A 27,301-nucleotide genomic window follows, 5' to 3' on the forward strand; every position below is an offset into this window, starting at 1 on the left:
CAGACGGATGAACACGCAGAGAGAGAGAGAGAGAGAGAGAGTTGAGCGGATCGCAATCATGTTGAGAAGGCACCTGCGGGCCAGTGAACAGACAGTGACGTCACAGCAACCAACTTACCGTGAGAACTTCCATTACCGCACATCCCGCTAATCAGCACGCTTTGCCTAATCCGCACAAAGCACGGCCGAACACAAACGAACAGGTCACATCATCCGGGCAGGGTCACTGTAGGATTTCCGAAAATCCTCGGTGTTTTCGTGCTCTTCACGACCTGCGCGGGTCAGCGCGGCGGCGGTGTTTTCTTCGAGGGGGGAACGGCTCAGCGAACTCTTCCCCTCGTCTAATCCCTCATTTAAATGGAGACCTCCGGACTTCGGTGACGTAACGGCGACTGACGGCTGTTAGCGTTCCCAAGTCCGCTCTCAACTTTCGCTCTGATGACGACACTCTCGCGGCAGTGGCTCCAGTGGATCACGTGACCCAGCAATGTGCTTATGGCTCCCGAGTGGAATGCGATCTCACAAGAACGCCCGCCAGTTCCGCAGCCACTCCCTCCCTCCCCACTCGTGAGGTATGCCCGTGCTACACCGTCGGAAGCAGCGCCGTGGGCCATTGAGAGAAGCTGACCCTCTGACGAAACCCCCCGGAACATCCGCGAACACACATCCGTGCGCTCTGTAACAGCGATCGGTGAAAGGTCGCCGACCGACGGTCGAGTTAAAAAAAAATAAAAGAAAAAACCCAAAAGAAGCAGCAATCAGAAAAGTCGGCTGCGCTTTCGAGGTCAAGGTTCGTCATGGACAATTTGAGTCCGGTGCACGCCAAGTGGCCTACGACGATCAGAGTGCGTCTAATGAAACGTCGCCGCGGTGGTTTAGGCTTCATCGTTCGTCCGCGGTCTTCTCCTCCGCGCCTCGTCATTTCCGAGCTCGTCCGGGGCGGTGAAGCGGAGTCGAGCGGACTGTTGCGTCCCGGTGACCTCATCTTGCAGGTAAACAACGTCGACGTTAGCGACCTGCAGTACGGACAAGGACTGGAAGTGTTGCGAGGGATGCCGTCCGATGCTCCTGTTCTGTTGTTACTCCGCGTGCCCGAAGGTTACACCACCCGCCTGGAGACGACCTTCAGCGATGACGGTTCGCCTCGCACCACTCGGATCACGGAACCCATCCTGTCAGAGGAACGCGCTCGTCGCGTGGGGAAGGCGAATCCCGACTTGGAAAGTTCTCTGATCGAAAAAGCCAGACGCCACGTCCCATCGGCTGTCCAGCCTCCGTCATCGCCGGTCCAGGGATTGTCGTCGGGTCAAAGGACAAAGAGTGACGATGAGGCTTGCGAGAGGAACACACTCGTGGAAGATGAGGTTTCTGAGAGCGATCCGCCGGGAAAAGACGAAAACAGTGGCACCTCCGTAGCGCCCGAAGGTCAAAACGGAATTATCAACAGGTCAAGCGAACGACCTTTGACCCTATCGCCCAAGTAAGTAGACAGCCCCGTAAGAAAACCGTTAAGAGTTCAATCGCTAAGAACATCCTCTTTTGCAGATTCAGTAAATTTATTACCTTTTTCCTTCTCAATTCGAAGCCAAAAGATTTTAGCAGACACCTCTTATGGCGAGCTGAAAGGTTTTATCTGATTTAATTAATTATTTTTTTAATTTAATTAAATAAAATGTTAATTATAAATACTAAAGTTAACTTTTAAATGTGTTGCAATTACTAATTTTGCTAAATATTTCAATTATTTTGAATTATTCAAACTTTAAATCCATGGGCAACCAAACGACAGCTATTTTATTGAAACAGACGAACTTTCGGAGGTTAACAATGGACATTCGAAGGTGTAAAACAACAATGAAACAGTCGAAGTTTAACAATGAAAATTCGGCAGTTAACAAAACCATTCAAAGACAAAAAACAACATCAAAACAGTCAAAGTTTAACAATGAAAATCAGGAGGTTAACAATGAACATTCGAAGGTAAAAAATAACTTTTGAAAATTGGACAATGAACATGAATATTAACAAAGAACATTCGGAGGTGAAAAACAATATCGAAGCAAAGTTTAACAATGAAAATTCGAGGGTTAAAAATGAACATTCGAAGGTGAAAAACAACATCGAAGCAAAGTTTAACAATGAAAATTCGGGGGTTTAACAATGAACATTCGAATGGGAGAAAAAACATCTAAGGCCGCCGTAGCCTAGTGGTCAGGCGCGCGGGTGCATAAGTACACGTGCCTTGAGTGACCGGGGTTCAAGCCCGTGACTGCTGAATACGGTGCTGTTTCTTGTATTCTGTCTATCTTGTGAACTCCTCTGACCGTTTGGTCGTCCCGGAGTATAAACAGAAAATTTATTTATTTATTTAAACAGTCAAAGTTTAACAACGATAATTCGGGGGTTAACAATGAACATTCGAAGGTGAAAAACAACATCGAAGCAAAGTTTAACAATGAAAATTCGGGGGTTTAACAATGAACATTCGAATGGGAGAAAAAACATCTAAACAGTCAAAGTTTAACAACGATAACTCGGGGGTTAACAATGAACATTCGAAGGTGAAAAAGAACTTTCGAAAATTGGAAAATGAACACGAAGATTAACAACGAACATTCGGAGGTGAAAAACAACAATTAAACTACAGTCGAAGTTAAACAATGAAAATTCTGGGGGTTAACAATGAACATTCGAATTTGAAAAACAACATCGAAACAGTCAGAGTTTAATAATGAAAGTTTTGGGTTTAAAAATGAACATTCGAAGGTGGAAAACAATAGTGAAACAGCCAAAGTTTAACAACGAAAATTCGGGGGGTTAACAATGAACATTCGAAGATTAAAAATAACAGTGAAGCAGTCAAAGTTTAAGAAAGAAAATTTGAGGGTGAACAATGAACATTCGAAGGTGAAAAACAGTCAAAGTTTAACAGTGAAAAATCGGGGTTAACAATGAACATTCGAAGGTGAACAATGAACATTCGGTGGTTAACAATGAACGTTCGATCTAAAACAATTAATTTTCGAACTTTAACAATGAATATTCAGTGTAAAACGTATAATCACACAAGACGAATACGTAGAATGGAGGTAAGAGTTGAAAAAAAATTTTAAAGGTTTTTTATCCCGGAAAATAAAATGCTGACAATAGAAAGTGCCAACAGAAGATGAAAATTTGAGAATATTCAGATTCTGCTGCATCTGTACTCCACTTTCCAGATTATGAGTACCATTATCTAAAAACTACACATTAAGGGCCGGACAAACTCGTTTTTTTTTTAAATCTTTGATACTTCAGACTTTTTTTTTTCACTGCTTCATTAACTCGAGGAGAATCCATTAAATAATCTCTCTCTTAGCAGTGTGTATCTTTTTCTCTCTCTCTTCGAAGCTAACGTGGGTAAATTACTAGCGCAGTTGGTCCTGAACAGCGTCCCTTACTTTAGAAACAAACAATAGACCGCGCGTCTTGTACGACATGGTTATTCTACTTTTGACATCTTCGCTTCTGCGTTGTCACAGGCAGATGTACTTCAATTTATAAGTAATCGAATTGACAGTCAGAGACAGCAGAGTTATTTTCTGTTGTGCCGGCCCCTTTTATTAAATATGCAAAACAAACTTTAAATTTTCCTGGCAAAGTTTAATATTTGATTTACGTCATTTCCGACATCGTTGTCCTCGGAATTCTCTCACGATAATCTAATCGGCGTTTATAGTATTCTTTGAATTAATTCGGCGTTCCTCAGTGGCTTATACTTCCATCCCTCTTTCAAGTTTCTTTCTTCTTCCCTCTATTAATGCATCTGTTTCTCGACTGTGATAAACGGATCCTCATCAGACAAAGGAACGAAGAGATAAATTTATCTCTTTATCGGATAGATTAACAAAATTGAATTGGGACCATCCCCCAAGGGCACGATTGTGGGAGATCTTGCGTCGGGTGCTCGTGGCCCACTGTGGTTAAGGTGTACAAAGAATGGGGTCCAACCCCAGAATTGTAAAGGATTATGTAAGGTGGATGTTGGTTGGGTACAGCGCGTTGTAGAACATCAACAGCAGGTTATGGTGGACAATGGCCATCGGAATACAATATGGAGAAGGTTGTGGTTTCAACAATACGCTGGTTGGACGGACACTGGAGGATTAGAAACGAGTCCGAATACCTGGTGCAACTCGCCGATGGACTCCTTGGTGTATAGCGCCAGAAAGTCCATGGAACCATCGTGCTGTTGTTGTTATTGGGTTTAAAGACACAAGGGAACCATCGTGCACGGTATCCACTATCCAGGCAGGTGGCGGTGGTTGCTTAATACGGGGCGTGTTTTAGTGGGCAGAACTAGAACCCTTGGTACGTATGGACCAATGTTTCACTCGTGAGGCCTACCGACAGCTCTTAGAAACCATATGCACCCTGCTATGTTGCACACTCCAGGATAAAAAGGGGATCTTCCAAGACGATAATGGTCCATGTCATCGGCCCGCAGTGTGCACGAGTGGTTCGAGGAACACATCGACCATCTTGAATGTCCTCCAAATCTGCCTGAACTCAGCCCAACTGAACACCTATGGAATGTTTCTGAACGGGGTGAGGGGTATGGACACGCATACGTCATGTATTCCAATACTGTGAAAAGCCTTGCAGGCAACATGGTTGCAGTGGAACCTTTAGACATCCAGTGGAACCAATGATTAGGCAAATAGCTGCTGTAATTCGTGCGAATGGTGGCCCAACTACCGTATTAGGAAGGTAGTCATAATTCAGTGATCACTGAGTGTATATAAACAAAGAATAAAATAAATGCGTGGTAATCGAAAGATGAGAGTGCCTGATTAGTAATCGTTTCCCAATGGTCAAATGATTCAAGGGGACAAACTTCCTCAGCATCTGCTAAAAAAAGAAATCCCTAATCAACCATACCTTTCCATCACCAAAAAGTGACTATTCATTTCGCTTTGGGTTTCACCAAACTCTCCACCTCGGCCACTTTTGTAGATAAGTCACCCCAGTGATATCCATCACCCTCATTGAAGGTAAAGATCATGAGACACAATCTTCTCTTACTCCCTGTGGTTTTATATTTATGTCCTTGATTTGATCACATCTTATTTGGGGGATGGTCTTGGGATCACAGTGAAGATATTTCGTGGAAGCCAGCATACAGTCCCCAATTGCTTTTGAAAGAAACTCAATCGCACAAAGTATTTGGGGCTTTAAATTTTGATTATAGAAATTCTACACTCTGGAATCTGAATCATCTCCATCTTTCTTCTGTTTCTCCCATAGTAGAGTTGAAAACAGATCCAAGTTATGCAAATATTCTTGTGCAGGGTGGTTAAACCTTCAGGCAGCTACGAAAATTGTAGAGACCATAATAACGGAAGATAGATGAATGTTTAGTGAGCCTCTGGCATCAAAGAAATATGATCCATTGATTTTTTTATGACTATCAGTGTACATGGGTAGAGAAGATATCGAATTCCATTCAAAAAAAGGTGTAAACCGGGTCATTTATCCAAGTAGTTCATCCATCAACGCTCTCTGTTTAAATAAATGTTCTGTTTCCGTTTCTCCAAAGTCTCAAAACAAAATTCTAATATCCTTCGAGATTTGCACGTGTTGTTTAGCAAACCTCTGATAGCTGCGCGTCTTCATTTGCAAAGTTTCGGAAGTACCACAAAGAAAAGAAGGAGATTAAGTCTTTCCCATAAAATTAGCAGCGCGTGTGGATGAAATTTTAATAATAATTAATTTTAAACGATCATTAATTATTTGGAAAGAAAGAGGGATGGAATCGATGCTTGCATTTGCAATTAGTTAGAAGTTCGATGCCAACACAAAGGAGATTGGAAAGAGTCTTGAATAAATAAATTATTCAAGACCCTTTGTTCCATCGATGGTTCATTTTACTAATCCTGTTATATTTCTTGAAATAATGATGAAGCTTTGAGATTTGAGTTGGCGTTCTTATTTTGAACATAACCAATACATTTGAAAATATTTGAATTAATTGATTATTATTGCTGAATGCTAAAGAGGGACTTTACAGTCCCCCTTCAGCATCCAGCAATAATCAGCCATCATGTTGACATTCGACTTTCTTGGTACCTCATCTCCATGTCCTGGTGAAAACTCTCACCCTGTTCTTCACTAAAACTTCTTAGATTTTCTGGGAAGTAGTCGATGGGAGTGTTGAAAATGCTCATGTTGAAGAACAGCTTGAAGTTTGCCAACATATTTTCAATTATGTTCTTGTAGTCTGGATCCTTGTTGTTCTCTAAGAAATTCTCAACAACAGACCTGAAGCTAATTCATGCCGGTTTTTCTCTTTTATTCGTTGTTCCCTCATAATCTCGGTCCCTCATCAGTTTTTGAATTTGAGGTCGAACCAAAATGTCTTGTTTTAGCTTCTCTTGAGTGATCGATGGGAATTTCGTATAAAGGTAGTTGAAGGCAGGACCTTCCTGAGGTAAAACTTTCACATCTGAGAAGGTCATCGATTTAGGCTAGGTGCAATATTGAGGAAAATCTTTGGTCCAGTAAAAATCGGGGAAGAGTGGAAAAGAAGGACAAGCCAAGAGCTGAAGGAACTCTATGGAGAACCGGATATAGTGGGAGTGATAAAGAGCTCAAAACTTAGATGGACAGACCACGAGATACGAATGGAGGAAAACAGATGGCCAAGGAAAGCAGCGGAAGGGCAACCGGGAAAAAGAAGAATGAAAGGAAGCCCGAGAAGGAGGTGGATGGATGACATAGAGAACAACTTAAGACAGCTTAGGGTGAGACGATGGAGAACAATGGCCAGGAAAAGAGACAGCTGGAGAAAAATCGCTGAGAAGGTCATGGTTCTACAAGGACCGTAGCGCCTTTGAGTAAGTAAGTCACTCGATTAGAAGGGCCTCCGTAGCCGAGTGGTCAGAAGATGGAGTGCAGTAGCACACGCTCTTTGAGTAGACCGGGGTTCAAAGCCCTGACTGCTAAATACAGTCAATCTGCCAACCCGCACTGGACCAGCGTGGTAGATTATGGTCCATTTCCCTCAATATGAATTGCTAAGAAGGCTGTCCATCCATCCTGCAGTGGATTGATAATGGTTGCACTTTACCTTTTTACTTACTTATTCTTCTTCTAAGAGCAATGTCAGATATGCTTAGGAATTACGAGTGGGATCAAAAAAAGCTTGATGGTAGCTGAAGAATAACGCGAGGCTTCATCCATCAGTTCATCAGACAGGCAACGACTTCCTTTATTCCCACCAAACATTTATAATAAAGTTAATAAGAGAGTGAGTCGTGAAAGTAATGGGCAGTGGGATGACAAAATTGATGGATTCTTTGGAAAAATACCACACAATCACCACGGATGGATGTTGAAGGAGTGGAGAAGCTACCAACGCAAGCTGCATGCGAAGGACTTCAGAAAAAGGATTATAAAAGTAACTTCCGTAGCCAGACAACATTCTCTCTTTCCATTTTCCTTTCTTTCTTTCTCTTTCTCTGTCTTTCTCCCTCTCTTTCGCTATTTCTTTCTTTCTCCCTCTTTCATCTCTCCCACTTTCTTTCTTTCTCTCTGTCTCTCTCTTCCTCCCTCTCTTTCTCCTTCTTGTTCGTTCTTCCTTGCTTCCTTCCTCTCCTTCTCTCTTTATCCCTCTCTTTTTCTCGTTCTTACTCCTTTTCTTTTCCATATTTCTTTCTCTCTCTCTATTTCCATCTCTTTCTCTCTTCCTCTCTCTCTTTCTCCCTCTTGTTCTTTTTTCTTCCTCTCTTTCTCTCTTTATCCCCCCTCTTTTTCTCGTTCTTTCTCCCTCTCGTTTCCATATTCATTTCTCCCTCTTTCATCTCACCCTCTGTCTCTCTCTCTCTCTCTTCCTCCCTCTCTTTCTCCCTCTTGTTCTTTCTTCCTTCCTCCCTCCTTCCCTCTCTTTCTCTCTTTATCCCTCCCGTTTTTTCTCATTCTTTTCCCTCTCTTTTCCATATTTCTTTCTTTCTGTTTCCATTCCTTCTCTTTTTCTTTCTCATTCTCTGTTTCTACCAGTGGTTTAGGAATTATGTTCTTGGATCTAGGCAAGAAACTGCTCCCCTTTAGCCAGACATTGACATCCCGGTGCTTAACTCCTTAATTATAACTAATATTAATATTAAGATATTATAATTATTATATTTAAAAATATAAATATAAATATAAATAATTAATATAAATTAATTAATATAAATATAAACAATATAATTATAAATAAAAAACAACATTAATATAAATTAATAATACATTAATATAGAATAAGATAATAATATAATAAATTAATATAAAATAAAAAATATAAATATAGATATTATAAATAATAAATTTAATTTAAATAATTTGCATAGCGTAGACGATTATAAGAAATTTAGCCACCACTTCCAAATTTCCATCACTCGAACATGCAGATAAATGAAGATTCTCTTCATTTATCTTCTAAGATTATCTTCTTTTAAGAAATATTCATTTAAATTATTTAACTCCCTTTTTTTATAAACATATTTTATACTCGCGCAACTCATTCAAATCGCGGAAGTCTTTTTAATTGACTTCCGACTAGGTTTTGAACCGGGATGTTGAATGCAGGTGTCGTACAGTAAGGCATCCTCTACAGGGGCAATACATATCGGATGCTCTCCATATCTACTTATTACAAGATACCAATGGAGGAGATGAGAATTTAGATTCGCTCCTATTTTTATCATTTATGCATTCTCCACTTCCCACTGCAGGCCTGAATATATTTGGAGATGTTTCTTGAGAAATGCCTTCGGCGCCCAGAGCGCACAAAAACGAGCTCTCCAAATATTATCTACAATGTGTGACAGACATACGATTCCCAATTTAGGAGAAGATATTAAAATTTACAACTGCACCGGGAGGTACAAGAATTTTTCTCGTTTACTTTCTTAAATATAAAAACCAAAAGTGTACGTTAGTGTGCGAACGCGGGACATTGTGCTAAATTATTCCGCTCAAGAGAGACTGCACCATACATCACTCTGGCAGACATTTTGTTGGATTGATAACGTGAAGATGCCCATAAGAAACCGTTTGATGATTTAAGATGTTTGAGGGAGGTGTACTCCTTCTCTTTGATATCCATCGGCCATTGATGTATGGTCCGCAGAATGGGTTAATAAATAAAACCAATAAGGGCCCCCCTCTCTTTTCCAGCGCTGATATGAAAATTTAATTGAATGTTGAGTTAGAATTGGCATCTTTGATCGATCAAAGTTCTTTTTTAAGAAACTTAAAAAAAGGAAATAAATAAATGGTCACGTGACTGATGCTCAGAAAGAGAAAACTTTCATATATATGTGATTATTTGGAAATATGGGTTGATATTCGTTGCAAAACTTCTGATTTTGTCGATGACATCACTTACTGAACACTATTCCCATCTGGCTGGGTATGATTACTTTCTCCTCTCTCTCTCTCTCTCTCTCTCTCTCTCTCCACTGATATTAAACTCCCTTTGATCACAGGGTATATGGAGACTGTCGGTGTACTTTTAAACATTGCTCTTTTGAGGGTGCTTCTATTTAGGAGATAAATGAATAGGTAGAGGAGACCGTGATCATATTCCCTGCTGAGTTCACGCATGTTGTGCACACGAGCTAAGACGCGAGGAAAATGAGGCGGCTCTCAATCGGAACAGTCCACCCGGTTTGTGTGTACAGCTGGATGAGATTCCATCACAATCTTGAACGTGTATTTATTATTTATTGGTCATCTTCCACCTTGTCGTACACTGTTCTCAAAATACGAGCCAAAGCAGTCATCTTCTCTTCAAATTGTCATTTGGTAGAGAAACAAGGAACCCACATCAGTCATCAAATTCCAAATTGCATCACTTCTTGAGATGGGCAGCCTGGGAAAGTTTCTGTCGGTTTTCTTATCTGTGATTATGATGTCAGTTTTTCTTTCCATTATCTTTTGAATACTCGCATCTCATGTCAATTTCTTTTTCTTAAGGCTAACAACGTATATTAAAATCTTAAGCTCGAAATGAACAGAGATTTTCAGCATCCCTCTCTTTATCTCTCTCTCCCAGCATCCTTCTCTTTATCTCTCTCTCCCAGCATCCCTCTCGTTCTCTTTCACTATTCAGGTTCTTAATTTCTATTTGTTTCTTTCCGTTTCTACCATTTCTCTTTCTTCGATTATCCCTCTCTTTATCTCTGTTTCAGCATCCCTCTCTTTATCACTGTTTCAGCATCCCTATCTTTATCTCTGTTTCAGCATCCCTCTCTTTATCACTGTTTCAGCATCCCTATCTTTATCTCTGTTTCAGCATCCCTCTCCTTATCGTTCTCTTTCGCTTTTCAGGTTCTTTATTTCTATTTGTTTCTTTCCATTTCTCTTTCTTCGATTCTTCTCTTCCTCTTCCACTCTCTTTTTAATTTTTTCTCTTCCACTCTCTTTTTCAATTTCTTCTCTTTCTCTTCCATTTCTACTATTTATTCTCTTCCTCTTTCTCTTTCTTTCCATTCCTTTCATTTCTCTTTCTCAGCTTCTCTCTCTCAGCATCACTCTCTTTATCTCTCTCTCCCAGCATTCCTCCCTTTATCGTTCTCTTTCGCTTTTCAGGTTCTCTATTTCTATTTGTTTCTTTCTATTTTTACCATTTGTTTTTCTTCGAATCTCTTTCTTTTCCATTTTTTTTAACTTTCTACTCTTTCTCTTCCATTTCTATCATTTCTTCTCTTCTTCTTTCTCTTTCTTTCCATTCCTTTCATTTCTCTTTCTCAGCTTCTCTCTCTTTAACTCTCTCTCAGTATCCCTCTCTTTATTTCTCTCTCCCAGCATGCCTCTCTTTATCTCTCTCTCTCCCAGCATCCCTCTCTTTATTTAATGTGGCGCATTATAGCCTTAGTTGCTGATGCGCCAATAAAACTAAACTAAACCAAACCAAACCTCTCTTTATCGTTCTCTTTCGCTTTTCAGGTTTTCTATTTCTATTTGTTTCTTTCCATTTCTACCATTTGTTTTTCTTCGATTTTTCTCTTTCTTTTCCATTCTTTTTTTAACTTTCTATTCTTTCTCTTCCATTTCCATTTCTATCATTTCTTCTTCTTCTCTTTCTCAGCCTCTCTCTCGCTATCTCTCTCTTTCTCTCTCTCTCTCTCTCTCTCTCTCTCTCTCTCTCTCTCTCTCTATATATATATATATATATATATATATATATATATATATATATATAGTCCTCTTTCAGGTTTTCTATTTCTGTTTGTTTATTTTCATTTTTTTCCATTTCTCTTTCTTCCATTTCTTCTCTTCCTCTTTCTCTTTCTTTCTATTTCTTCCATTTCTCTCTCAGAATCTCTTTTTTATCTCTCTCTCTCTCTATCGTCGTCTTTCGCTTTTCTCTATTTCTGCTTGTTTATTCTCATTTCTTCCATTGTCTTTTTAAATTTCTTTTCTTCCATTTCCATTTTTAGCATTTCTTCTCTTCCTCTTTCTCTTTTTTTTCCATTTCTTTCATTTCTCTCTCTCTCAGCATCTCTCTGTTCTCTCTCTCTCTCTCTCTGTCTTATCTGTTCCCCTCATTCATGGTGGAATGTGGTGAAAACAAAGCGAGTACATGGACCCATCCCGCGAATTATCAGCAATGCAGGCTGGTATTAGGGGTGCGGTGGTGTGGGGAGTGTATTCGTGGTTCGCGTTTCAGGTTAAATTGACCCTTTCTCCATCCCCTCGTGACTGCAGCGTATCATCTGCGAATAGATTTTTCCATCGGGTCAATAACCCACCACAGAGACAAGAAGATGAGGATGAATTTAGCCTCCTGGTCTGGCCTCCCCTACTCAAGTTGCTGATTAAATTCTCGACAATAAAGCGCACCTTTTTTTTTGCATCCCCCTCTTGTGATTTGCTCTGTTGCCCTCAATTATTCCAACCTGCATTGGAAATGTTGCATTCGCCTAATGCTGCGTGCATTAAGCAAGCGCTCACAGACGCCAGAAACTTTGAATGTTGCATACAATGACGTCACGTTTAAAGAATGACAGGAAAAGTCAGACCCAAGTTGGCATGGTGCTATGAATTCCTTCATCAAATCCAGTGTGAGATGAAGTGGAGGACTTTTTTTAAGGTCAAACGAAGTTTGTTTTCTGTATCCATCAGAGTGCTTCTCGTGGCCGCTGCTTCTGTTTCCTCTGTTGGATGGAGGAGGAGTCAGCGAGGAATCTTCTTCTTCTTCTTCTTCTTCCAACTAATAGATTAATTAGAGTTGTTGGGGATTAGGATATGTTTGTTGGTACTTCTTATCTCGTCCCCCCTCTTTCAATGAAAGAAAGAAGGCCGCATTGACTCCCTACTGTTTGCGCATGCTTCCTGCATCTTTTCGCGGCAGATCTCTATCGCATCTCGCATTCCCCATCTGCGGAGGTCATCGATTTGGGCCGCGCGTGAATAGGTGCGGGCACCACTCATTTGCTCTTCATCGCCGAGGATAATGGCAGATATGATTCGGGATTAGGAGAGGGATGAAAGCTTGTTGCTGGTAAAGAATGACGGACCCGCATCCATCAGTGGTCCAGACAGGCAACGGCTTCTTTATTCCCCCTCAAACATTTATAATAAGGGTAATAAGAGAGCGAGTGGGGAAGGTAATGGGCAGTGCGATGAGAAAATTGATGGGTTCTTTGGAGAGAGAGAGCACACAATGAGCACAGATGGATGTTGGGGGAGTGCAGAAGCTGCCAACGCACACTGCATGCGCACGACTTCAGAAAAATTATTATAAAAGTAACTGTTGTCGCCAGACAACATTCTCTCTTTATTTCTTTTCCCATCACTCTCTCTCTCTCTCTCTCTCTCTCTCTCTCTCTCTATTACATTCCTTCTCCCCTCTCTCTCTCTCTCTCTCTCTCTCTCTCTCTCTATTACATTCCTTCTCCCCTCTCTCTCTCTCTCTTTCTCTCCGTTTCTCCCCCCCTCTATTTCCATTTCTGTCTTCTTCCTCTCTCTTTCCATATCTCTTTCTCCTTATTCTTTCTTTCTGGCCCCTCTCTCTCTCTTTCTCTCCGTTTCTCCCCTCCCCTCTATTTCCATTTCGGTCTTCTTCCTCTCTCTTTCCATATCTCTTTCTCCTTATTCTTTCTTTCTGCCCTCTCTCCATATTTCTTTCTTTCTTTTCCTCTTTCTTTCTCCCCTCTCTCTTTTCCATATTTCTTCCTTTCTCCTTCTCTCTTCCTTGCTTTCTCTCTTTTTCCACTCTCCTCTTTCAATATTTCTTTCTTTCTCTCTCTCTCTCTCTCTACATTTCTCTCTTTATCCTCTCTTTTTCTTTTTCTCTCTTTCTTTGATCCATTTCTTTCTTTGCTCCATTTCTTTCTTTCTTGTTCTCTCTTTCTTTCTCTTTAAATATCTTTATCTCCCTCCAGTTCTTTCTTTCTTTCTTTCATTCTCCGTTTCCTTCACTCCTCTCTCCTTTTCATTCTTTCCCTCTTACTTCCTCTCTCTCTTTCTTTCTCCTTTCTCTCTTTCTCTCTTTCTATATTTCTTTATTACCATTTTCTCTGTCTTTAATCTCTCCCTCTTTCTTTCTTTATCTCTTTCAATGTCTCTTTCTCCCTCTCTCTCTTGCCCTCTTTCTCCACTCTCCTCTTTCCATATTTCTTTCTCTTTCTCTCTCTTTGCTCTATTTCTTTCTTTCTTCTCTTCTATTTACATTTCTCTCTCTTTCATCTCTCCCTCGTTCTTTATCTATTTCCATATCTCTTTCTTCTTCCCTCCCTCCCTTTCTTTCCCCCTCTCTTCTTTCCTCATTTCTTTCTTTCTCCCTTTCTGTTTCCATTTCTCTCCCTTTCAGCTCTCCTTTCTTCCGTTCTCCTACCTTCTCTCATCTACCTTTTTTTTTCTTTCTTAACCTTCCTTTTCTCTTTCCCTGATTTTTCTCTTTCTTTCCCATTCCTTCTTTTCTTATCCACTCTCTCTTTCTTATTTCTTTTCTCCTTCCTCATAGCAGCTTCTTTCTCTCCTATACGAATCCGAAAGAAATAAAGCAAGACCTTTCTTTCTTATCTGTTTTTCTCATCTCTTCTCTTTCTTTTTTTCTTATTTCACTTTCTTTTTTCAATCTATTCTTCCTTTCTCTTCTGTCTTTCATTTTTCTTAGCATATTTTTCTTTCACATGGAATACCCACGACAGTTGCTGGACTTGTCATATCTGTACTATTTCCTGGACCCTTCAGAACCATCTTTCATTTCTTCCACAACCGTTTCCTTCAACTTTGTGACTGGTTCTTTTGGAAATCCATCAAATCTTAAAGATTCTCCTTGTATAAAATTTCAAAACAGTGGATAGGGCATTTTGGAAGAATTCTTCTACAATGCCCTGTCCACCATTCAAAAATTGTATACGAATAGTTCGAGGAACATTCCCAAAATTCCCAACATCTACTCTGGCCACCGATTCTCCAAATCTCAATCCAGTCGAGAACGTCTGGGATAAGTTGGAAGGGGCAGTGTGGCTTCTCAGTTCCCTGCGAACCACAGCACAGCACCCGGACAAACATCGCGATGCAAGAGTGATCAAACTTGGTGCTGGACTCTCTCGGACATCTAGTGGAATCCATGCCATCCATGCACGGGCTGTTGATCAATCAAAAGGTGGCCATAATAGAGGTTCCTGATTTTTTGGTCAGTGAGTATATTTGAGGAGACTGTTCCTGGATGTTTCTTTTCTTTCAACGCATTTATAATGCAACTGTACTTGAATTACAAGAAAGGGGGATCTCTCCGAGATGATGGCCACGTCTCTCCTGCACTTAAATCATAATGGACCTTTGAGAAACGTTTTTAAGAAACAAAAGGGTGCACGAATTTATTTTTCTGGTTTCTACAGTTATTTGAAGAAGAAGATTCTAGAAGTTTCTTAAACCCACATTTCTAGGAACATTAGCTCCCTTAACCATTCTTATCCAGGGCCCTTCCACTTTCGCAGAACAAAGAAGGTCATTGTGTAATTCTTTCGAAGAAAAGACACTTCTCTTCACCCACAAAGAGAAAACAATTTTATAATTGTTCGCACGAAATCACAAAGTAAAGGATTCTTTCTTAAGATTTGCAGAAGTGTCTTAGCGAATTACGTCAACTTCATTAATCAAAGAAGTGTTTTAAGGGCCGCAGTCCAGTCATGCGCGAAAGAGGACATTGGAAAAAAACCCGAACATCAAAACACCAAGAGACTTAACGCCATCTAGTGGAACTTATCTTAATCTACAAAATTATCTTCCATTACCAAACAGCCGATGATCAGATAAAGGCATCCTTTATCTTATGGTCATCAACGAGCGCCACCTAGCGGAGCTTCCTTTTAAAATTTCAAGTTTTATCTAAGCAGTCCAATTGGCAATTATCAGTTAATAAAGACTCTCTTTGAAAGTTAATGGACCCATTACTTTTTATGCATAGTGCGGTTTTTGTAACCTTCTGCGTTTAAGGGTGGTACAAAAGGGGGGTTGGTGATGGGGGAGGTTTCATAAATATTTTACTATCCCGCTCGCTCGAAGCCATCTTGGAATATTGCGATTTTAACTTGAAAAGGACGCTGGACTATTGTCGTTCCACCTTTGCCACAAAAGGAAGATAATTTAGTGCTCAACGCCTTTTCCTTAAATCTTTCACTCCCTCAGGGCTCTTTGGGGATCACTAAAAAGTTTTTAATGGAGGTTTTTGGGAGGCACGTGAAAGAGACAATTACCAATGGTGGTAAAGATTATGTTGAATATTAACAGAATGTAGATCAATAAGAGAAGAAGGCTGGGAGTTGACCACGAGGTTAATTTATTTGACTCGACAATTACAATGCTTTTATTGGCACTCAAAGCGCCCTCTGGGTGGCAAAAAGATTGACGGCTGCGCCAGATGGATAATGAATCTGATAAGATATCCGAGGATGGCTTATGGATGGCGTGAGTTTGAGAAGGATTTTATTCTTTTGGGGGGTCTTTTATAAACCAGAAAGGTGGGTGACAAAAAAATAAAGGATTCTGCCCATTATTTGGAGAGAGAAGACCTTGAAGACATTGAGTGAAAGAAAGAAAGATAAAATGTAAGGCTACTTGACAGTAGAACAGCGACATTCAGTTGCACTGCATCTAATGTAATTTGATAAAAGTGAATGATGGGGAGGATGAGATCTCTCGTGACGCGTCGCTGGTGAGTGAAAGAAGAGACAGTTGAAATTCAACGGGCTCTTCGATCACGAGAACGCTTTAGAAGCGCCACCACCACACGGGTCTTGTTATTCGTTTGTGAAGAGGCTCATTTAAGCGTTTAAGATTACAGCGTTCCAGGGAGATTTGTTTCAAAATGGTGAAATTCGTTTGAGGGACAATTAGTTCTATTTAGGATTCTAAAATAGTTTTAAGGGGGAGGCATTTAATCTGGGCCCTTCGCTGGAGCAGGACAAAATTAACAGAACGAAATGGTGTTTTTTTTTTAATATTTTATTGTGAACATTGTCCCGAAGGATAATATTTGATATAATCTTGGTATGCAAATTCCAAATAGCTAATAGACGTCTACCATCTTACAGAGCCACACATTATGCAAATTATTCATGCCTTTAAAAACGTGGTGGCAACCAAATCGCTTCAATCCCGTTTTTTGGCTTGCTCAGTGGGACAGTCACATCTCCAGTACTCAGGATGGCAAGTCATCGTCGTTTAGAAGAAGACTATTGCTATACAACCGTATGATTAAAGATTGGAGCACAAAAAAATGACAATTTTTTGTCATCTGAGCAGGCGCAGAAAGGTTGGAAACTGGGGTGATGGATCCATGGCAATGATGGAGAGGTCATCGACTACCAGTCGATGGAGTAAGTTCTGCCTATATCTTTTATTGACTAAGAACTTGTTGAGGTCGCCGTCCAAGGAGTACTGCAGCATTTGCACAGGTAGGAATCGATCAGATCTCTTCAACTGGTTTGGGGTGTCCTGACGATGGCACGGGGACCTTCTATCAGCAGTTAGTCCAGACGTCTAGTTCAGAAATGATTCCGACTATCCCTTTGACGCCAAAGACTAGTCTTCTCTACTGAATGGTGGCAGGAAGACGTCTGATGTTGAGAGCTGTCGCCATCTTGGAGGTCCTTGGTGCAGGAGAAAGCCGAATTTTCTGTACTTCCCACGGATATTCGCAGGTCTTAATGTATCTCCACAGCTTGGTCGTGGACGTGTGGAAGTTATTGTTGAAGCATCCACCGAGGTCTGCAGAACTTTATTTGCTGGTGGTCTATATGCAGTAGAAAGGAGAGATTTTGGTCAAAAATAATTCTTTTTTTTTTTTTTTTAATGTGACCCCCAAACACGAGAGGTATTAGAACCTATAGTACTTAGTACCGTGCTTGGATTGGAGGTTGAGAAGACGAAAGAAGATATTTGTTGATATTGGACTTGAACTTGTAGACTGTAATTTTCAGGAAATACGTATGAAGGAGGGTTGTTCCAGAAAACGGCAGTTGAATGAATAAATGAGGAAGATGAAAAGTTGGTTCTGTGGGTTTGAAGTTGGACAGTAAATGGATGTTGGCTGGTGGCGGCACGTGTTCGGACTGTTTTGAAAGAGAGAGCGGGAATTATAGAAGCCAATTCAGAAGAACAGTGCCCATGGAAGTATCTGTAGAAGAGGCATGCAGCAGAAACAGTGCGTCTATGAGAAAGCGAGTGGAGAGACTCTGTTAGAGAGGAGTCATTAATTAACTTACTGCCCTCTTCTGAATGGAATCTAGAAGCCTGAGAGAGGTTCTGGGGGCACCACCCCAGATGTGGGAACAATATTCCATGGTAGGGTGGATTTGCGATTTCTACAGAGTGAACAGCTGTTTGGAAGAAAAGTAACGATGAAAGCGAAAGAGAAAACCAAGTTTTTTAGATGCAGAGGAAGCAATATTTGTAATGTGCTTGTGCCAAGAGAGATTAGAAGTCAGGGTAATCCCCAAAAGAGATATATCACTTTTCCTAGAAATCGGAGTGTCACTAAAGATAAGCATAGGAGCAGAAGAATCCTTTTTGCGAGATATAAGACAAGACTGAGTTTTAGAAGGGTTGAAATCAACTAAGTTGTCTTTGCCCCACTGGAGAATTACCTGAAGATCGGCATTTAAGGAATTGGTAGCAGATTTTCGAGAACTTGAAGCTGATTGAGCTGGACAAGGTTTCTCAAAATGGAAAGTTGAATGCAATGTGCTATCATCGGCAAAACTATGGATAGGATTTCCAGTCAATGGAAGAAGGTCATTAATATACAAGAGGAAAAGAGTGGGGGAAAGAGCTGAACCTTGGGGGACACCGGCATTAGTGGAGAAGTTAGAAGACAGAGAGCCATCTACCATCACCCTCAGTGAGCGATCAGAGAGAAAACTGGATAACCAATTACTAAAAACAGTTGGCAAACCATAAGATGGAAGCTTCTTTAGAAGGCCTTTATGCCACACACGAACAAAAGCCTTTGAGATGTCAAGAGCAACTACTTGTGTTTCACCGAACCTTTCCATTGAATTAGTCCATAAATGGGTAACATAAGCCAGAATATCACCAGTGGATCGACACTGACGGAATCCATACTGGCGATCGTTGATCAGACGGAGGGTTTCTAGGTAGTTAAGAGTTGGCGGTTAATTGATTTCTCCATTACTTTAGAAAGAGTAGAAGTAATTGCAATGGGACGATAATTGGATGGGAGGGATTTGTCACCCTTTTTAGGAACTGGCTGGATATGAGCAAATTTCCAAGCAGAAGGAAAAACACCTGTGGAATAAAAATGTGAAAAAAGGCGACAAAGAACAGGAGTAAGTGCAGGGCCACAGGTTTTGAGAACAAGTGGAGAAATGCCATCAGGACCTGAAACTTTCTAAGCATCAAGTTTCAACAAAATCCTTCTGACATCCTTTTCACGGAAGACACACAGGAGGCATTGAATGGAGCGTGTTGGGAGGTGTTTTACCAAGATCATTAATACATGAGCTGGAAAAAATATGGGATGCTAGCAGGTCAGCTTTATCCTTGGCTGAAGTGACAACAGAACCATCTGGTTTGGACAGAGGTGGGAGCAGAGATGGGCAAAAGTTGCGGCCAATAGCTTTGGCAAGAGACCAGAATGCTTGGCTACCATTAGGGCAAGAAGCAAGCTTTCTACTCTTAGCCAGTTCAAACTCTAGTTTGGACTGGTTAATAACTGCTTTCCAATTGTTGCGAGCTTTGGTGTAGGCAGAAAAGGAAACTGAAGAATTAGAAACAAGCCAATTACGATATGCAACATTCTTCTCTTGAACAGCCTTAGCACATTTATTGGAAAACCAAGGTTTAGATAAGAGACGAGATTTTAAAGTGGAGTGTGGGATAAAGGATTCCATTCCTGCAAGAATAATTTCACTGACACGATCTGAGCAAATGTTGACATCAGAAGTTTTGAAACAGTAATCCGACCAAGGAAAAGAAGAAAAGAAGTCTCGCAGGTCATCCCATTTTGCATTCTTGTAATGCCAAACAACACGAGGTTGGGAATAGCCATGAGATAAAGGTTCCATTGGAGAAGAGACAATCACCAAGTTGTGATCTGAAGTGCCTAAAGGACCTCTCACTTCGACCATGTACTTAGAAGGGTTGTTTGTGAGAAAAAGATCAAGCGTGTTGGCTGTATGATTAGGATGGTCCGGTATTCTTGTAGGTAAATGAACAATCTGGGCGAGGTCATTAGTAATTGCAAAAGCCTCAGCATCTCGACTAGCTGGGTCGGTGTGAGTAGAAAACGGAAGCCAGTTGGAGTTGTGAACATTAAAATCACCAAGGAAAATTACCTCACTGTTAGGAAAGTTGGACTGGAGAAAGTCAAGTTTTAAAGAGAGGAAGTCAAAGAGCTCCAAGTGATTAGTGGAGTTGGGAGAACGGTAGAGACAACAGATGAATTTGACACAATGAGGTAGAGAGATTTTAAGCCAGAGAAGATCAAAGAGAGGAGATTCCAAATTGCCAAGTCTCTGACAGGGAATATCAGAACGGACATAGGCACAAGTACCACCTTTGAGGTGAAAGGAATCATACAGCGAATAATTTGGGCATCTGAGATGAGCAGTAGATGAAACAACCGATAACTGAGATTCTGTCAGAAAAAGTACATGGGGTTTGGCAGACTGCAAGTGGAAATGGACATCGTTGAGATTAGAATTGAGACCACGTATATTTCTTACATCGGTATGTTGTTGGACAGCAGATAGAGGGGATTCTCTTCAAATGGATTGTACTATTGTTGGTGTGGGGGGGCCTATTTTAATGTTATATATTATCTATTTTTATTGTATCTCACAGAAGATTTTTCTTAGGTGCCCTCACACCTACAACAGCCCCACCTTCACTTTACTTTCTATGGCTACCCCCTTTCATTAATTACCCTACTATTTCACTAACAGTCCTTGTTAACTTAGTGTACTTAATATATCGCTCACCTACTTCTATCCTTTCCTCTTCTTCTCCAGGGAGGTTTCAAGCTTCCATCTTAGGCTCTCCAGGCTATCTTCTAAGGCTTTCCTACATCTGCTTTCTCCTGAATCTGCTTCAGATAATTTTCTAGAACTCTTGGCTGCATGGATCAAGCATGTCTTAATCATCTGCATTCCACCGACCCATTGTTCTGTTTCCAGTAACCCCTATCCGCTCGTTCACTAATGACCGCTCCTTCCCTAGTGTGGGGAAATCGAAATCGGGTTAAATCCCCACTCTAGTGGGAATTCTAGTTGATTGTGGCTGAGCGGAAAACCTAGTTATATGGTCGAGCCAACTGCTCAGATTGATTGAGTCAATGACTTCCTCTGGTTTCTATGGAAGGGCTTCCTCTTATTTATGGTAGCCTCTTGGTGAAGTTTAATCGTCTCCATCTTGTTCCTAATAAAAGAGCGCACCAGCTCGGGAAAAGGCAATTCTGTCCAAGGGTGCTCCGGAGTTTTTCCAACTCATGTGCATGTTCTGTTTCAAGTGGAAACTTTCATATTTTTGATTCCACCACACCTTTCAATGCTCTGCGATGGTTAGTCTATAAATGTCCCTTATATCTATCCGCAATTTCTGGCTGTCCCTCATGATGCTGGGTCTCTTTAGAAGACTGGCGGCCATCCACTTCTAAAGAGACGCGCACACTGGCCAAAAAATGAATAAATAAAAAATACGAACCCTATTCAGTGTCGAATCGTGTCTAATTGATCTACTCGTAACCATCTTTCTGGTAAAAATACCGCTCAGCTGAGACGAAGTTCAAGGAAGAGGACTTCGTTGCCTAAAGTTCTCTCTAGCATATTCCACACATTCTCAATATGATTGAGATGAGCTGAATGTGGGGGCCAGGGAAGATAATGGAATCCGTGTCCGAACCATTCTTGTACGATTCTGGTACGATGCGCTGTTACATTGTTATCCATAAAGTGACCACCACCTTCGGGATAACAGTGCGTAATATTTAAGGATGCACTAGATTGAAAAAAATTCAGGTTTTCCCTAGATGGCGTTCGACCATCCACCGGTATCAACGGACCCACTTCGTGCCAACCAACAAAACATCCTCCATAGCATGACACCACCTCCAGATGCTTGGACTATCTTAAAAAGGCAAGCATGGTCCATCGCTTCGTGAGGTTCTCGCCACACTCTTTACCTGCCATCGGCGCAAAACAGAGTGTGGTAGTGTCTTTCTTTTGGAATACTAATTGACGCCTTTGGGATGTGGAAGAACCGCTTGCTTTCCAATCATTAAAATCCTTGGAGATGGAATGCTTCTGTTTCTTGAATCGTGGCTCCTGCTTCTCGTTTATTTAGACTTCTACTGTCGGTGTCTTGATGTAAAGGTTCGTAATTTTGTGGCCAGTGTCTTTAAAATGACTTCCTTCTCCTCCTAGCAAAGGAGAAGGAAGATAAATCATCTAAGACAATATTCTTACCACTGGTACGAATATTGAAATCTCTCGAATATTTCCCATAGCCTATTTGTATCAGACACGCATAGTAGTCACTGCGGTTAATCGAGCCCAAGAGATTATTTCCTTCCATTATTGTCCTCTCTCTCTCTCCCTCTCTCTTGAAATTGTATCTCTCGCCTTTACCTTTGAGCTCGCAGGTTTCTTTAGATTCAACTTATTTTATGGCGTTGTGGTCATTGGCCGTTGTCTCCTCGTGGACATGCTGGTATAAGTGGTACTCGTCCGGTTTGTTCAACTTCTCGTGACATGTAGTGCATTTCCAGTCCACGTACTCCAGTCTATAAGAATTGGTCGGTCTCGGGTGAAGCTTCAATCGTTTTAATCCCGGAAATTAAGGTTTTTCATCCAGCAGTATCCCGACTGAAGATTGCACTCAATTAGAGACAAGATATTGATGCATCATGGCCTTAGTTGCTTTGGAGCTGGACACGCAACTGACCTAACGCTGCGTTTAATTAATGAGAGAAGCTTTCCTTCGTTGTTTTAAATTAAGCTCTTGCTCTTTCGTTCTTTCACTCTTTTTCTTTCATTTTTCTCTCTGTTATTCTGCTTCTCTTTCTCTTTCGCCCTCTCATTTTTTCTAACTCTTCCTTTCTCTCTCTCTCTCTTTCTCTGACTCTCCCTTCTCTCTCTCCCTCACTTTGTTTCTTTCTTTTTCTTTCCTTCCATTGTCTTCTCCCTCTGTCTTTTATTCTTTTTCTTTCCTTTTCTCACTTTCTCTATTTATTTCTTTCTTTCTTCCTCTCTATTTCTATTTCTTCCTCTTCTTGTTTTTCTCTTTCTTTCTTCCTCTGCTTTTTGCTCCCTCTCTTTTACTCTCTTTCTCTCTTTATTCACTCCTGTAATTTTAATTCGCTCTTTTTTTTATCCCACTTTTAATCTACTTTTTGTTCTTCTCTCTCTCGCTCTCATTCTCTCTCTCTCTCTCCTGTAATTTTTTCTCTGCTTTTTGTAATTTTTTCTGTTTTTATCCTTCTACTTTAATCCACTTTTTCTTCTCTCTCTCGCTCTCTCTACCGTTTTATGTTTTTCTTTCTCTCTAGTTCGCTTTTTTTCGCTCTTTATCGTATCCTTTCTCTCTGTCTTGCCTTTATTTCTTTCTTTCTCCCTCTCTATTTCCATTTCTCTCCCTTTCAACACTCCCTCTTTCTTTTTCTCTCTCTTTCTTCTCTTCTCTTTCCACGTCTCTTTCTTCCTCTCGTTCTTTTTGTCTTTCTTTCTTCCTCTCTCTTTCCACATCTCTTTCTCTTTCTTACTTCCTCTCTTTGCCCCCTTTCTCTGTTTTCTCCCTCTCTTTCTCTGCTCTCTCTTGTAATTTTATGTCCGCTTGTAATTTTAATTCACTGTATTTTTCATCCTACTTTTAATCCACTTTTTTCTTCTCTCTCTTGCTCTCTTTTTTCACCCTCTCGTAATTTTTTCTGTTTGTAATTTTACTTCACTCTCTCTTTATCCTTCTACTTTTAATCCACATTTCTTTTCTCTACCGTTTTATATTTTTCTTTCCCTCTTTCTCGTATCCTTTCTATCTGTCATTCTTTCTTTATTTATTTCTCCTTCTCCATTTCCCTTTCTCTCTCTCCCTTTCATCACTGTCTCTCTTTCTTTTTTTTTCTCTCGCTTTCTTCCTCTCTCTTTCCACATTTCTCCCTCTAGTTCTTTTTCTTTCTTTCTCCCCCTCTATTTCCATTTCTCTCTCTTTCATTATTCCCTCTTTCTTTTCTCTCTCTCTCTTTCTCCCTCTCGTTCTTTCTCTCTTTATTTCTTCCTCTCTTTCCCCTTCTGTTTTCCATATTTCTCTCTTTTAATTTCTATCTTTTCCTTTCTTTCTTTCTTTCTTTCTTTCTTTCTCACTCTATTTCCATTTCTCTCTGTTTGATCACTCCTTCTTTTTTTCTATCTCTTTCCACATCTCTTTCTCCCTCTCGTTCTTTTTCTCTTACTTTCTTCCTCTCTCTCCCCTTCTCTTTTCCATATTTCTCTCTTTTCATTTCTATCTTTTTCCACTCTCTCTTGTAATTTTAATTCGCTCTTTCTTTATCTTTCTACTTTTAATTCACTATTTCCTCTTCTCTCATACTCTGCCGTTTTACATTTCTCTTTCTTTCTCTTTCGCTCTTTCTCGCATCCTTTCTCTCTGTCATTCTTTCTTTCTTCCTTTCTCCCTTTATATCTCCGGTTGTAATTACAATTCTCTCTCTCTCTCTCTTTACCTTCCTACTTTTATGTTACTCTTTCTTCTTCACTCTCTCTACCGTTTTATGTTTCTGTCTATCTCTCTCTCCTCTATCTGTCTGTCCTTCTTTCTTTTGCTTTCGTCAGAGACAACCAAACCCGTTAAAGAGAGCCAAAATATGTGAAAAATGATTAAGAAATGTGAAAGAGGAAATGGCCCAAAGCTGGAACTGCAGATGGCAAACTAACGAAGTCCACTTTATCGGGAGCAGTTTTATGATGGAACCCCCGTCATAAAACCAATCTCTCACCACAAAAGAATCTTTCTCTTCGTGTTTTATGAACCCACAGATGGAAGATAATCTACGAAACATGCGTTGCCCGCACATCCCTGTACAAGTTACGAGTGTATTAAATGAAGAGTGGTGAGGAGCAAATTTCCGGACTGTAATACAAAATGGCTTCCCTTTCTGGTCCATCTACAGCATTCTCGTCTAATAATTCCCCCGAGAATTAAATCACGTTATCCCATGAATCTGTTGTTGCTGCAAGCATTTCTGAAACCCTCGTGTCATCATCTCTCACAATACCTCATTCGACGTTTGTTGGATCTCCAAAATGGTATTAATTTCCTCCCTTTGAGTTCAAATGAAACCAAGTGAAACGTACGGAACTGGATCTAGTGTACGTGATGGGGGGGGGGGAGACCAAGGGTCTGACAAGGGACCAAGGGTTTGGCAGACTAAAGCATATTATGAGAGGTCTTTACTGAGAATCCAAAGAAAAGTAGAGAAATCTATACGTAAGTTAACATTAGAAGAAAATGGACGAACCACATTGACCCACTAGATATAATGGGTCAAGGTGGTTCATTATTTTTAGGGGCTTTTTCATACCCCAGAAGAGGGTTGTATGGTTTTTATCCTGGAGAAATCCTTGGCAATAATTATGAGAATATCTTTGGATTTTGGGGTGGTTCCTGTGGACTGGAGATGTGCGAATGTGTCCCCAATTCACAAATGGGAGTGACTGCTTAATGAAGTAATGCAGGGCCATCTAGACAGGACTGCAGTTACCACAGCATCGGTTTTTCAAGGGGTGATCTTGTGCGCCCAATTTGATTAGATACTATGGTGCAGTGTGGCATTAAGGGAAAGTTACTCCTACGGATAAAGGGATGGTTGAGTAAGAGAAGATAGAGTTATCAACGGGCACTGCTCTCCATGGAAAATTGTTACTAGTGAGGTCCCTTGGGGTTCAATGCTGGAACCATTGTTGCTTTCAATATTTATTGATGATATTGATGAAGGTACGCTAGGCTTAATGTTAAAGTTTGCAAATGATACAATGGCTGGCAAAGTGGTTAGAGACAATCATCAGGTTAAGTTATACTCAGGGTCACTAACTTCAGGACTTAAACCCCCATGAACAAGTCCAGAAATGAAGCTCCTGGTAGACTGGAGATGACCACACAGGTGCGAACGTAAGCTGGGGTCGAGGGGTGGCATCATCACACGGAGCAATTCCGCCCCTCTGTGTTAGCAATATTAGATGGTAGATGACCCTCATCAATCGGTTCTGTATCACCACTTGCTTAATGGAGGGAGGCTTGAAATGGTGAAAGCGATGTTTAAACTCCAGAGGAAAGCTCCAACAACCTCCATCTGATTTTAATGTTCAGAACTCCAACTGGCTTCCGTTTTCTAATTCACACGGACCCAGCTGGTAGAGATGCTGAGCCTTTTGCAATTACTAATGACCTCACACAGATTGTTCATTTGCCTACAAGGATACCGGACAATCCTAACCAAACAGCAAACACTCTTCATCTTTTTCTCACAAACAACCCTTCCAAGTACACGGTCCAAATGAGTGGTCCTTTAGGCACCTCAGATCACAACTTGGTGATGGTCTCTTCTCCAGTGAAGCCTTTCTGTCATGGCCATTCTCAATCTCGTGTGGGTTGGCATTACAAGAATGTAAAATGGGTTGATCTACGAGATTTCTTTTCTTCTTTTAAAATCTCTGCACGTCCTACACAAGATAATGTATACATGTCCAGATGGTAGGTCTGGGCGGGTAGCAGTAGTATCGTCACCGTCCTTCCCACACCAGGTGGAATAGACCCGAGTTCGAATCCCGTCTCTTGCCAAAGCTGTTGGCCACAACTTTTGCTCATCTCTATTTCCACCTTTGTCAAAACCGCATGGTTTTATTGCCATCTCAGCTAAAGATAAAGCTGGCCTCCTATCATCCTACTTTTCTTGCAACTCGTGTATTGCTGATTTTGGTAAACCACCTCTCACCATTCCAGTAAACTCCATTCAATGCCCCCTGTGGTCTTCCATCAAAATGATGCCAGAAGAATTTAAACAATCTTAATTCCATGAACAGCACCAGGTCCTGCTGGTACTTCTCCACTTGTTCTCAAAACCTGTGCTCCTGAGTTTATTCCTGTTCTGTATCATCTTGCGCATTTAGAGTCAAGAGGTATCCATTCCAAAATTCGCTTGGACCCTCTATCGTCAGTTAATCTTGATATGTGACCTACCCATTTCCATTTTAAGCGCTTTATTCTTTCAATGAAGTCACAGGCCTCGGTCTGTTGACGAATCCATCCATATGTTTTTCTTTCTCTTTTGGTTACGTTCAAAATTCGGCTGTCCATACTTCTCTGTGTGACCCTCAGTCTTTGGCATTCAATGTCCATGTTTCACAACCATACAAGGACAGGGAGGATACATTGATAAAAAACTTTTCCTTTGAGACAGAGTACCAAGTTTGACTTGAAGACTATATTAAGCTTTCCATCCCAATTTCATGCGCTGTTCAACTTCCATCTATTGAAATTTTTCCTCCAAGGTAAACGTACCATTCCACATCTAGTTCTTGTCCATCGGCCATGATGTTCTTTGGTCTGCTAAATTTGTTGAATACAACCTGTGTTTTCTTGATATTCATCTTCAGACCAAACCTCTTGCTTTCATGCCACAGTTCTTCAATATTTTGCAGAAATTCTTCCGGATCATTGGCAAAGAGAATCATATCATCTGCAAATCATAAGTGATTCAGGTAATCTCCATTATCTTGTCCTGTGGTATCCCAATTTAGTTTGGAAAAAATTT

General features: G+C 40.7%; 1 protein-coding gene across 1 annotated transcript in view; it reads left to right on the plus strand.

Moving 5' to 3' along the window:
• The first annotated feature begins 986 nt into the window (after window positions 1-986).
• Window positions 987-27,301, plus strand: part of Nos (Nitric oxide synthase) — an 83,537-nt gene continuing 57,222 nt past the window's right edge. Inside the window, exon 1 of the mRNA XM_090370991.1 lies at window positions 987-1,480. Within this exon, the coding sequence (XP_090227117.1) occupies window positions 1,053-1,480 (428 nt within the window). The 5' untranslated portion in view covers window positions 987-1,052. The remainder of the gene's footprint in view (window positions 1,481-27,301) is intronic.

This window comes from Mastigoproctus giganteus, chromosome 3 (assembly GCF_048544385.1).
Source record: "Mastigoproctus giganteus isolate SK-2022 chromosome 3, ASM4854438v1, whole genome shotgun sequence".
Classification (NCBI taxonomy): domain Eukaryota; kingdom Metazoa; phylum Arthropoda; class Arachnida; order Uropygi; family Thelyphonidae; genus Mastigoproctus; species Mastigoproctus giganteus.